Consider the following 13861-nt stretch of genomic DNA (forward strand, 5'->3'; position numbering starts at 1 on the left):
GATTGTGTTAATTTGATTCCAGGTGTGTCTCGTTCCTCCCCAATTATCCTGCCTTTAATAGCCCTAGTCCTTTCAGTTCTTGTTTGTCGGGACTACTTGTTGAATGTCCTCCTTGTTGTCGGTTTTCCTGTGGATTATTAAAGGCTGTGTTATTCAAGAACTCCTCGTTTCCTCGTTCCTTGCTCCCCAAGTGAATTGTGACAGGTACATCCCTACAACTTAATACACGAGGGAGAAAGCCATGGACGGTGTCAGCGCGGAGAGGAGCTCCGCCCCCTGCACCACGGCTGAGGGTGAGCGGAGTATGGCGCAGCAAAAGGGCCAAAACGAGGAGGGGGATCTAATAGACTGGGAATCTGATATGGAGATCAAACTGCCCCCTCTCCTCTCTCCGTCATCTCCGCTGGTCCTGTCCTTGTGTTAATTTGATTCCAGGTGTGTCTCGTTCCTCCCCAATTATCCTGCCTTTAAAAGCCCTAGTCCTTTCAGTTCTTGTTTGTCGGGACTACTTGTTGAATGTCCTCCTTGTTGTCGGTTTTCCTGTGGATTATTAAAGGCTGTGTTATTCAAGAACTCCTCGTTTCCTCGTTCCTTGCTCCCCAAGTGAATTGTGACAGAAGACCCGACCCAAACAGTTACCTCCGTTTGTACCCTCCATTTAGTTTCTCTTTTTACTCAGTTTTTTGTTTCTGTTGTGTGCCCTATGGATCCCCTCCTTCAACCCGAATTCATCCTCCTCCTGCTGGAGCAGGGGGAAAATTCGCTCGAGGGTCATACCAGACTGTTTCTGGCTGTGGCCCATCTCACCACCTATCCGGAAGACGCGTTCTATGACGCCAGCCTCCATGCCCTCCGTTCCCCGCCGGTTCCCAGGAATTAATTGCCAGTGCCAATCCCGACCCAGAGCCCAGTCCACCATCTCCCCGATGCACGGAGCGCATGCCCGAGCCCACCGCTGATGGAGAGCCATCGCCTACCGCGACCGACGAGCCATCGCTAGAGAGAGCGACAGAGCTAAGGATCGCCGCGGAGCCAGAGGCCGTGACGTCAGTCAAGGTGTGTGAGCCGGCAACAACGCCTGCCACGAGGGAGAAAGCCACGGACGGTGTGAGCGCGGAGAGGAGCTCCGCCCCCTGCACCACGGCTGAGGGTGAGCGGAGTATGGCGCAGCAAAAGGGCCAAAACGAGGAGGGGGATCTAATAGACTGGGAATCTGATATGGAGATCGAACTGCCCCCTCTCCTCTCTCCGTCATCTCCGCTGGTCCCGTCCAGCCCTCTCACACAGAGCCTTTCACGTTTGCACTCACGTGACTTGCTGCATACTCTCATTCACGTCCTCCACATTCGCATATTGTTACCTTATACCTACACGGAGGTACTGAATAGGTACACTGTAATTACAAAAAAGTTACGCTGTAAATTCTGTTTACTTACGCAGTACATTGCGGGTTGTAATCTAAAGTGTTACCTCAATCACTAGAAGCATGGAAAATAGCCTTTAAGCATAATATTTCTCCACACACATGCATACTATGGAATAACCAATTTGTGTTGTCTAAAAACAAGAGTATATTTAAAAAAGAATGGTTTGATAAGGGAATTATATTTATTTCAGACTTATTGAATACTAACGGTGAGATTTATACTTATCAGCAATTTGTTTCTTTCTCAGGGATTGAATATTCCTGTAGAGATTATAATTTGTTTGTGAAAAGCATTTCCCCTAAATTGCTTTACCTTGTGAAAATACATCTCAGTTATAATTCAGCTGTCTGACAAATTCCAAATCTTGTTATTGGAGGTATGAATATCATGGATATTAAGTCTAATAACTCACATATCAGAAAATGACTTACTCATGATGTCAGCTGTTACCCAAAAGCACTCATAAAGTGGCAACTAATACATTTTTACTGCCAAATAAGGCAAAGGAAATAGATTTTAAGATATTGCATAGGTACTATCCCTGTAACACATTTATTAACAAGTTTAGAAAAGATGTCTCACCAAAATGTTCTTTTTGTAATTTAGAAAATGAAAAACTTACACATTTATTTTGTAACTGTAGATATTCTGAAGACTTTTGGAAGCAGGTGTCTATGTTGGTTTTTGATATATTTATAAAATAATTAAAATAGATGAATCTATGATCCTTTTTTTGAACTGTAACACTGGATCAGATGTAGTTGATAACTGTCACGAATCCTGTCCATGAACTTCCGTCTGCTTGCCACCAGAGGTCGCCCTCCCATTATATTGACTCTCACACCACACAGACTGTTACACATCATCCTGGACTACATTTCCCATGCTCCATTGCACTAATCACAAGCTCACCTGAAACTATCTGAGTCTTGCCTTGTCTGTTTTCTCGTGTTCTGATCATTACCGGTATATCTCGGATTACCCCTCTCATCTTGCCCTGTTCAGATACTGTTTGCCCCTGCCTGAACCTTTGCCTTGTACCTGGATTATCCCTCTAGTCTCGCCCTGTTGGAATACGTTTGCCGTCGACTGACCCTTGCTTGTTTACAGGACTGCTCTTGCCTTGTCTTCTACATACCAGTTTGCCATTGTCTGACCCATGCCTGTTTCTGACCACGTCTTCTAAATAAAGCTTGCAAATGGATCCGCACGTCTCACGTCTCTTTCGTCCCGTAACAGAAACATTTTAAAGGTGATAATTCTTCTTGGGAAGTTCCATGTACATAAAGCAAAGATAATGTCTATTACTCCCTCTTTTAAGTTTTTCTGTAAAGAACCTAAAATATTTTATGAGTCATTGATTTCAATCACTAGGAACAAGAAATATATAAAAACGTCTCTCATATTAAAAAATGTTATTTGTAAAATTTAATGTTTTAACCTCCATGATGTATGTTTTTTATATGTATCCCCCATTTTTATTTGTGTTCTGTTTGACGTTAAGTATCTCTGTATGTTTGCTTTTGAAAGAGAAAAAAAACTAGAGCAAAAAAAAAAAACTAAAGAGTGAAGCAGAATGAAGTTCAGGTCCAAACACTGAAGCACAGCAGAAACACACTGACCCCTGTTGGACACACTGTATATGCTAGCGCTCCACACCAACCCTACACCTACATCTACCCCTCACAGGAAACTTTCTGCATTTTTACATTATCAAAAAAACTAATTCTGTATGATTTATAGGCTTGTTTCCTCATAGGGACCAAAAAAATGTTCGCACAAGGACAAGTATTTTGGATATTGCCATTTTTGTGGGGATATTCTTTCCCCATAATGTAGGGTATACCTGAACACACACACACACACACACACATTAAACCATTAGTTCATTTTTTAATGGCATACTAAACATTTTTACATTAAGCATTTAAAAAAAAGTGGGGTGACAAATGAATTTCAAAAAGTACAAGACTATTTTCGTTGAATGTCATGTAATTGCTTATAGAATAATATCAGCTATAGTAGCATGAAATTGATGTCATTTACATGTTTTAACACAAATAATTACAAGCTTTAACTTAAAAGTAAAAAATGCACATAATAATTAAATGCATGACAATTAAAACAGCGCTCAAAGAGAGAAAAGCAAACGCATTGTCACTCAGGACTCACACACACACTGATCTTACTGTCTATATGAGGATTTATTACACACATTTATTCTGACATGTTATTTCATTGACAGAAGTTCAGCTGCAGTATTAATGTCATGAAGAGAAAAGAAGAGACTCTATAACATCTCACTGTTACTGATTCATCATGCAGCTCAAAGCATTATGGGTAGAATCTCTCGTCAGTCTATTCTGATTCATCAACACAGTTTCACTGATGATTCAGGATCAACTCTAAATCCAGGATAGAGCGGCTGAGTGAATGTGGTCTGGGCTGTGTGGATGAGGCTCATTGTGTCAGAGACGCTGTAGAAGGACAGAGTTCCTGCACTGTGATCCACAAACACTCCTATTCTGGGGGTCTGAATACTTTCCGTACCCACTGTAAAAGAAGAGACTCTATAACATCTACTGGTAATGATTTATCATGCATCTCAAAGCATTATGGGTAGAATCTCTCGTCAGTCTATTCTGATTCATCAGCACAGTTTCACTGATAATCTAGAACCAAAAATACTAAACAACCCAAACCCAGGATAGAGCGGCTGAGTGAATGTGGTCTGGACTGTGTGGATGAGGCTCATTGTGTCAGAGACGCTGTAGAAGGACAGAGTTCCTGCACTGTGATCCACAAACACTCCTATTCTTCTGCTGATGGACTCTACAGAGAGAACAGTCTTTATGTTATTGTGTCTGAATGAGTAACTGGAGGGAGAGCAGATCAAACTCTTGTCTCTCAGGTGATGAACAGATTCTCTCAGAGCATCAGAAGAGATGAGAGAACTGAAGAGATCGTCATTTACGTCTGTAGATTCAGGAGGAGCTGAGAGGTACTGGAAACTCTACAGAAAACAGAAATCAAAACTCATCAGCTCCACACTTAACCAAATAACCTGCAGGAACATCAGATTTGACTCGACTGATCTTTAGTAACTCTCCTCAATCCAGCACTTTCACAGCATCAGCTTCATTCTTCTCATATTCATTACATCACATTAGAGCTCTGACTTCATGTTTGGGGTCTTCATGATCAAATTCATCAATGTGTTACAGGCAAATAAAAATCAGTTTTATCAGGTTTGAGGGTCACCTGATCCAATTTTGATGAACGTTACTCAGAATCAGTACTATCAAGTTCACTGATTTCACCATGATGTAATAAATCAGAAGAAAAAATTAGGAAAAACTTAAAATGTTACTGAAGTTTTGAACAGTTGGTGGCGCTAGTGGTGTTTGACAGCTAAATATATCTTCCAGAAGAAAGAGCTGAGAGAAATGATTGCTAAGAGATTTCCAGAGCTGAAAGCCATTTGTAACTGATGCAAGTTTATATATTTTGTCAAAGAACCGATGAATAGTTCACTCCATTATTTTATGTTGCTTAATCAAGGTCTGTTTTACGAAAGATTGTTAATATGGTGCTGATATAAACACATATGAAACGTGTGTCAGCAATATTTCATCAGTGTCTAGTTTTAAATACCTGTTTCTCTGTCCTCTGTGCTGCAGCTGATACAGTGTTGTGGTTTTTATGTTCATATTTTGTACACAGCACACAAATGCATTGTTGGTCAGTAATGCAGTACATTTCCAGGTGTTTCTCATGTTTCTTGCAGATCATCTCCTGCAGTCGTCCAGTGGCTTCAGTCACTTTGTGTGGCTTACGTGAATGAAACTCCTCATGACGGTCAAAATGAGATTGACAGTAAGATTCCAGACACACCAGACAGGACTTGACGGCTTTGTTTTTTCTTCCAGTACAGACGTCACACTGCACATCTCCAGCTCCAGCGTAACAGTCAGCAGAGAGTTTGGTCTTCTTCAGTTTCTCCACCACTTCAGCCAGCATGGTGTTTCTAGCTAAAGCAGGTCTTGGACTGAAGGTCTGTCTGCACTGAGGGCAGCTGTAGACTCTCTTCTGATCCTCCTGATCCCAGCAGTCTGTAATACAGCTCTTACAGTAACTGTGTCCACAGGGAATGGCCACTGGATCCTTCAGGAGATCCAGACACACGGCACACATGAACTCCCTCTTATTTACTGAAATTCTGTCTTCTTCCATTTTACTGCTTGAACACAGAGACACAAACACACAACAGCTCAGCTACACTTCAGTTTCTCTTTCCCGGAAATCAGGTGATTCCTGGTTCTGTGTTTGAGTGACGTGTGTAAAACAGGTGTGTCTGTAAAGCAGCTTCCTCATTCCTGACAGAGCCTCTCTCTCTCTCTCTCTCTCTCTCTCTCTCACACACACACACACACACACTCTCTCTCTCACACACACACACACACACACTCTCTCTCTCACACACACACACACACACACTCTCTCTCTCACACACACACACACACACACTCTCTCTCTCACACACACACACACACACACACACACACACACACACACAGTAAAATCATAGTAAATTAAATACAAAATCAATGGTTTAACATGCTTGAGAATCTTTCTGTTATTTTGATCTTGCTTTTTTTCTATAAAATTTCTAGGGAATGTTTTTGGACTTTCCATTGAAAATAATGGAAATCAATTAAATCCCAAATTAATAATGCATCAATAAAATGATGCAGGAGAACCATGTCAGAAACTCTCATCCAAGTGTGTTTGATTCCTTTATAATCATTCACCTTGTAACTGTGTTCAGTTTTAACACTGTAAAATAATTAAATACAAAAAAATTGAAAATAAATCTAAAATCAACATAAAATCAGGTGCTGGAGAATCTTGTGTGATTTTGCTCTTTTCTCTGTCAGTGGAGGCTGATACAGTGTGTCTGCTGTTACTATGGTTACCGTGGTAAAGTGTCAGTATGATGTGAGACTGTGGCTCCCTCTGCTGGTCACACTGTCAATCACATCCATGAGTGATTAATCAAATCACTAAATAAAGATCATATGAGTATGATTTCAGTCTGTATCTGTTTTTCATATTTTGATATTTTAAAGATTATAACATGTACAACACTGAACGTTTTGTGCATTTATGACACTATATTTTGTGTTTTGTTACCTTGAAAAAAAAAATACTAGTTAACACTTGTTTGCATGTTTCTGATACATCTGCAAATTTGACATCTTTCTCTCTTCTGACCAGAACAATCAATCTCATGATATTTTTTAAAGTCCTAGAAACGCTATTGTGGAGCAAATGAGAACACACGTTTGCCTTCACCACTAGAGACGTTTATAAACTATGATGACCTGTGCTTCTGAGAACCTCAGAAATGTCCATCAGACACTGAGAAAACATCTAGTGGAAGATCAGGAAATATTAGAGATGTAAATGTTGTTTCATCAGAACACATGGATACGGTCAGGAAGATACTCTTTGCCCACTAAATGATGTAGTACCGACAGTAACCAGCAGAGATCAAACAACCAAATAAACCTTGAGCTCTGATGTCTGCTTCATCTGCTTCAGCTGCTGTCAGCACGAACAGATCCTGCTTCTATCACTATGAGCTGTTTAAAATACATTAATTACATTAATGATCAAGGACACATTAAATTGATCAAAAGTGATGATAAAGACTAATGTTACAAAAGATTTGGGACTCAGAGAGGTTATTCAGATTATTGGTGAGATTAACCACAGCCAACAGTGTACTCACAACACTGTGAACTTTGAATATGGCAAGGTTGGGCGGCCAAAAGTACTGTTACCAGAAGAACGTCTTCGGGATCTAATTGCCATGTCTCTACCAGTGCCCTGCATTGCAAAATTGCTAGGAGTGAGCACAAGGACCATACAACGGAGAATGTCAGAAATAGGGTTGGCAGTGAGAGACACATACAGTAGTGTTTTGGATGAGGAGCTGGATGCATTAGTGTCAACAGTTAAATCCAGACACCCTTATGCTGGATATAGAATGGTGAAGGGTTTGCTGCAGGCTATGGGGCATAGAGTGCAGTGGGAAAGGATCCGGGCATCCATGCACCGAGTTGATAGTGCAGGCATTATTTCTAGACTGACACAGTTAGGGTGTGTTGTTCGTAGGACATATTCTGTGCCCAGCCCAGGAGCATTGATGCACATTGATACCAACCACAAGCTCATACGGTATGCATATGCTCATCCTGAAACTGTAACAGAAATTTTATTATCTGACCTTTGATTTTCATTGTTTAAACTTTATATAAATTTCTCTAAAAATAGATACAACATTGTGATCTTCGGGGGTATCGATGGCTTTTCTAGAAAGGTATTTAAGTATATTTTACTACCCAACTTCCTAAAAATGTCAGGGTCTTTAAATGTAACCCTGTCTAATTATGGGAGCAAATAAAGTAGTCATAGCCAAAAAATGACAAAATTAGGTCATTTGTGTTTATAGCTGTAAATTAAAGATTATATGATAGATTTCAATATAGAACTGTCAAATTCACTGAAATTATATACAATTTATTGACTCTACATTTTATTAATTTGCACAGAAAATATCGGACATTGGCTTCCTAAACAATAATTTCAATCTTTGTCTTATTAAGTCAATATTAAAGATATCAAAATTACATTGTCACAGAATGTACTCAGAATAATTGTATGTAGAATATATTAAATCACAAAAAAATACTTCAGCTGGCTTTACTCAGGCAGGGTTTCACATTTCATATTGTATTGATATCAGAATCACACACTCTAGACTGAAATTGCCTATTTTTCATATGTTACACAGATCATGTACCTAGATGTTGCAACCAATAATCTGGCTTCAACCACCCTGTACTTTTTCCAGCGTTCTGTTCAAAGATTTGTTCTTCCACTTCGGTAAATATTGCCTATAATTCATTTGCTTTTGTGTTAGAGCAGGGTGCCAGAGTCTGCACTAATATATTATCCTGAACACATACATCAACTGGTTTGCAAAACACAAAATTTGTCACTGCCAAAACTTTTGGCCACAACTGTATATTTTACTACACAACTTCCTAAAAATGTCAGGGTCTTTAAATGTAACCCTGTCTAATTATGGGAGCAAATAAAGTAGTCATAGCCAAAAAATGACAAAAGTAGGTCATTTGTGTTTATAGCTGTAAATTAAAGATTATATGATAGACTTCAATATAGAACAGTCAAATTTACTGAAATTATATAAAATTTATTGACTCTACATTTTATTAATTTGCACAGAAAATATCGGACATTGGCTTCCTAAACAATAATTTCAATCTTTGTTCAATATTAAAGATATCAAAATTATATTGTCACAGAATGTACTCAGAATAATTGTATGTAGAATATATTAAATCACAAAAAAATACTTCAGCTGGCTTTACTCAGGCAGGGTTTCACATTTCATATTGTATTGATATCAGAATCACACACTCTAGACTAAATAACTGCCTATTTTTCGTATGCTACACAGATCATGTACCTAGACGTTGCAACCAATAATCTGGCTTCAACCACCCTGTACTTTTTCCAGCGTTCTGTTCAAAGATTTGTTCTTCCACTTCGGTAAATATTGCCTATAATTCATTTGCTTTTGTGTTAGAGCAGGGTGCCAGAGTCTGCACTAATATATTATCCTGAACACATACATCAACTGGTTCGACTTTGTTTTACTAGTGGAGGATAAACTAATCTGTTGACTAACAGGCTTTGACATCCCTGTGTGAGAGTGTGCTGATGTCTTTCAGATTGACAACCGCAATCACATACTTTATATTTTATTAGAAGTAAAATTGGTATTTGTACTAGTGTAAATGAATGTTTGTGGTAAAATAGCCACATTTAAAATGTTCTATGTACATAATTGTTTTTAGGGTTAGGGGAGACCAAGGGGTTGAAAATGTAGAAGTGGCCTGTATGATGTTCTCTGTTCGAGGTACAGGAAGAAGCAGCTTCATTGCAGGGAAGAGTGTCCACAACCAAAGGTGCAGTGATGTATAAAGAACCTGAAAGCCATACTCAAGTAAAAGTACAGGTATCTTACCAGAAAATGATTTTGGTAGAAGTTGAAGTCACCGTTTAGAATATTACTTGAGTAAAAGTCTTAAAGTATGTGATATTTATTGTACTTAAGTACGAAAAGTATTTTTTAAAATCTTAAACATACTTAAGTATTGAAAGTAAAAGTACAAGTAAATGCAAAATGAAAAAGAAGCAAATAAATATATATATATAAATGTTCATACACAGCTTGAGTAGCAAGATTGTGTTCAGTTTTAACGCTTTCATCCATTTTGTATTTTTGGGTAAGAATAAGAAGCACTTCATCCGGTACTTAATGTCTTTCATTCCAACATTAGAAAACATTTCTGGAATCTGCATCTGAAATAGCATTTAGATGTATTTACACAGTTGGCGGCCAAAAGTACTGTTACCAGAAGAACGTCTTCGGGATCTAATTGCCATGTCTCTACCAGTGCCCTGCATTGCAAAATTGCTAGGAGTGAGCACAAGGACCATACAACGGAGAATGTCAGAAATAGGGTTGGCAGTGAGAGACACATACAGTAGTGTTTTGGATGAGGAGCTGGATGCATTAGTGTCAACAGTTAAATCCAGACACCCTTATGCTGGATATAGAATGGTGAAGGGTTTGCTGCAGGCTATGGGGCATAGAGTGCAGTGGGAAAGGATCCGGGCATCCATGCACCGAGTTGATAGTGCAGGCATTATTTCTAGACTGACACAGTTAGGGTGTGTTGTTCGTAGGACATATTCTGTGCCCAGCCCAGGAGCATTGATGCACATTGATACCAACCACAAGCTCATACGTTATGCATATGCTCATCCTGAAACTGTAACATAAATGTTATTATCTGACCTTTGATTTTCATTGTTTAAACTTTATATAAATTTCTCTAAAAATAGATACAACATTGTGATCTTCGGGGGTATCGATGGCTTTTCTAGAAAGGTATTTAAGTATATTTTACTACCCAACTTCCTAAAAATGTCAGGGTCTTTAAATGTAACCCTGTCTAATTATGGGAGCAAATAAAGTAGTCATAGTCAAAAAATGACAAAAGTAGGTAATTTGTGTTTATAGCTGTAAATTAAAGATTATATGATAGATTTCAATATAGAACTGTCAAATTCACTGAAATTATATACAATTTATTGACTCTACATTTTATTAATTTGCACAGAAAATACCGGACATTGGCTTCCTAAACAATAATTTCAATCTTTGTCTTACTAAGTCAATATTAAAGATATCAAAATTACATTGTCACAGAATGTACTCAGAATAATTGTATGTAGAATATATTAAATCACAAAAAAAGACTTTAGCTGGGTTTACCCAGGCAGGGTTTCACATTTCATATTGTATTGATATCAGAATCACACACTCTAGACTGAAATTGCCTATTTTTCATATGTTACACAGATCATGTACCTAGATGTTGCAACCAATAATCTGGCTTCAACCACCCTGTACTTTTTCCAGCGTTCTGTTCAAAGATTTGGTCTTCCACTTCGGTAAATATTGCCTAGAATTTATTTGCTTATGTGTTAGAGCAGGGTACCAGAGCCTGCACTAATATATTATCCTGAACACATACATCCACTGGTTCAACTTTGTTTTACTAGTGGAGGATAAACTAGTCTGTTGACTAACAGGCTTTGACATCCCTGTGTGAGAGTGTGCTGATGTCTTTCAGATTGACAACTGCAATCACATACTTTATATTTTATTAGAAGTAAAATTGGTATTTGTACTAGTGTAAATGAATGTTTGTTGTAAAATAGCCACATTTAAAATGTTCTATGTACATAATTTTTCTTTTTAGGGTCAGGGGAGACCAAGGGGTTGAAAATGTAGAAGTGGCCCGTATGATGTTCTCTGTTCGAGGTACAGGAAGAAGCAGCTTCATTGCAGGGAAGAGTGTCCACAACCAAAGGTGAGACTCTGTTACACTTAACCAGTGGTTCTCAAACTGGGGGTCGTGGCCCCCTGGGGGCCTCAAGATGGATCCAGGGGGGCCACGGTTTTTGTGGCATTTTATGAAATATAGAAATGTATCATACATTTTGTGCAATCAAACATCAGAAAAATGAAGACACCAACCAAAATTTAATTGGGGGGGGTCATCATCACAAAGGAATGCACCCCACACAAGGGGGGCCTTACAACAAAAAAGTTTGAAAACCACTGCATTTAACAATTTATTCAGTGCAGTGCATTTGTAACTAAACATGTAATACATTACCAGAATAGAGAGGCTCTGGAGATATCTGGGTTGCAGTCACAAACATCTACTACAATGTGCTTCATCAGTTGGAGGAAGAAGGGCAGCTGGATATGTCGAATCGTATGCATCTTTTCTGTTGTCACTATGTGTTCATTCCACGACTGCAAGCTCATCTGGACACCTTTCGCGATGGATGGGACAATCACCCTCTAAGTACAGAGGGAAATCTGACTCCCCTCTGTCAGACATTGATGCAGAGACTGCAAAGCACATTTATGGTCCTGTTTCAATGGTAAGTAAATTTGTGAATCATCCGCATACAAGTGATAATGAATCCCAAATTTTTCAAAAATAAAACTCAATGGCAACATATAGAGAAAATAAAAATGCTACAAAAAAATGCTACAAATCTGTGTGCTCTGAAAAGAGCTGTTTTTGACAGGGTAAAAAAGGTGTTTTTTACACTACCATTGAGAAATTTTAACCAAACTATGTTACAGACTTTTCATTAAGACCCTAAAGAATCATATCAACTTGTGGAGAATGGGCATCCTATGACCCCTTTAAGCCATTTAATTAATTGTTTTTGTAATTGTAATTGTTTTGGAACAGGTGGGGTTGTTTGTAGAACAACATTTGAACTCTACAATCTAGCACATTATGAATGTTTGGCAAACTAGGAACTTTACACAAATTCATAAGTGGCACAGATTGTCCTCTTTAGATCAAACCCAATCCAGTGTCACATGATGCAATACAGGCTTCCAGATCCATAGTAAACTCCTGAAATATACTGCAGTGGCCAGACAGTCGGAGGATTAGAAAACATGTTGATGTGAAGTGGGTATGTATCATCATCATCATCATCATCCTCTTCCTCTGCAGGCCATATGATATTATCCAGAACAGTCTGAATAAGATTAAAAACACATTAAACATTTTAAAATTAATGTTATTTTATCCAACACTGAACAAAAAAATATGTAAAACAACATCTGACCAAACTTTTGTTTTTTAACAAAATTAAACTGAATTGTTTAATTTGACGAATGGTCCTTCCGAGGACCTGTAAAACATCAACAATAGATAATCAAGTAAATATTAATATTTGGATTTGATGCTTTTTAAACTACTTTTAAAGAGAGTAGGCCTACATACAAATAATCACACTTCTGTAAACTTTATACACTACTGTAAAAGACAGAATACAATAAATGAACTACAATAAACTGTAAACATTTTATGAATTATGTATTTAAATTGTTTAGAAAAAAAACTGAAGTGGCAATTTAGAAATGTTCACTTATAAAATTGATACAACAAAACATTCATATTGATTTGTTATATTTGTGTGTGCATGTCAACATTGTCATTTGAATCAAGCATTAGTGACACTGCCTTTGAAAACACAAGTTTGTGATAAATCACTTTCTAAATACAATAATCCTACACACCATGAAGAACATTCTGTGAAAACATAACCTTGATATCTTTAATATTGACTGAGTAAGACCATGTCAAAGATAGAAATCATAGTGAAATTAATGAAAATCAAATTCTGATGCTCGTTATCACATAATTAGATTACGAGACGTTAGCCTGTATTTCAACCTCGTCAAAGATCGAAATCATAGTGAAATGAATGAAAATCAAGTCCTGTTGCTCGTTATCACATAATTAGATTACGAGACTTTAGCTTGTGTTTCACAGACAGTGTCAAATATAACACACCTTCCCAAAGTTTATCCTGAAGCCTTGTGTCAGTTTTAGGACTGCAATACTAAGAATGTGGCGGCATCACCTTAAACATGACAGTAAGGGGTTAGTTTACCACAAATAATTTAAAAATATTCTCGCTTTAAAGTCCGACTAAATTGCCTTGAAACATTGAATTTCACTTGATTTTTTTGGTTGAATGGATAGGAAATTTGATTAGAAGAAATGTTATTGGTGGAAGTGAGAGACTGTTTTGAATGCTTGTATCTTTCAGTTTGTTACTGTTTTGAATCACACTAGCTTTTAAATAACCTTAAGGCTAACATACCAATACTAAAAACCACAAAACTTTTATTTTGATTTCATGGAGACTACAAAGGCAATGCTTTT

General features: G+C 37.9%; 1 protein-coding gene and 1 pseudogene across 1 annotated transcript; one reads left to right on the forward strand and one right to left on the reverse strand.

Moving 5' to 3' along the window:
• Positions 1-763: 763 nt before the first annotated feature.
• On the reverse strand, positions 764-5710 carry LOC107722719 (E3 ubiquitin/ISG15 ligase TRIM25-like; the record flags this gene model as incomplete). Its single annotated transcript, XM_016531189.1, has 2 exons — positions 5082-5710; positions 764-787 (listed from the first exon to the last, which is right to left on the reverse strand). Coding segments are annotated over exons 1-2 (603 nt in total), but the record flags the coding sequence as incomplete, so codon positions are not given.
• A 4190-nt stretch (positions 5711-9900) lies between these two features.
• LOC107722714 (uncharacterized) lies at positions 9901-12383 on the forward strand (annotated as a pseudogene).
• The last annotated feature ends 1478 nt before the right edge of the window (positions 12384-13861 follow it).

The sequence above is a fragment of the Sinocyclocheilus rhinocerous genome, unplaced genomic scaffold, assembly GCF_001515625.1.
Source record: "Sinocyclocheilus rhinocerous isolate Xijiao unplaced genomic scaffold, SAMN03320098_v1.1 scaffold2319, whole genome shotgun sequence".
Classification (NCBI taxonomy): domain Eukaryota; kingdom Metazoa; phylum Chordata; class Actinopteri; order Cypriniformes; family Cyprinidae; genus Sinocyclocheilus; species Sinocyclocheilus rhinocerous.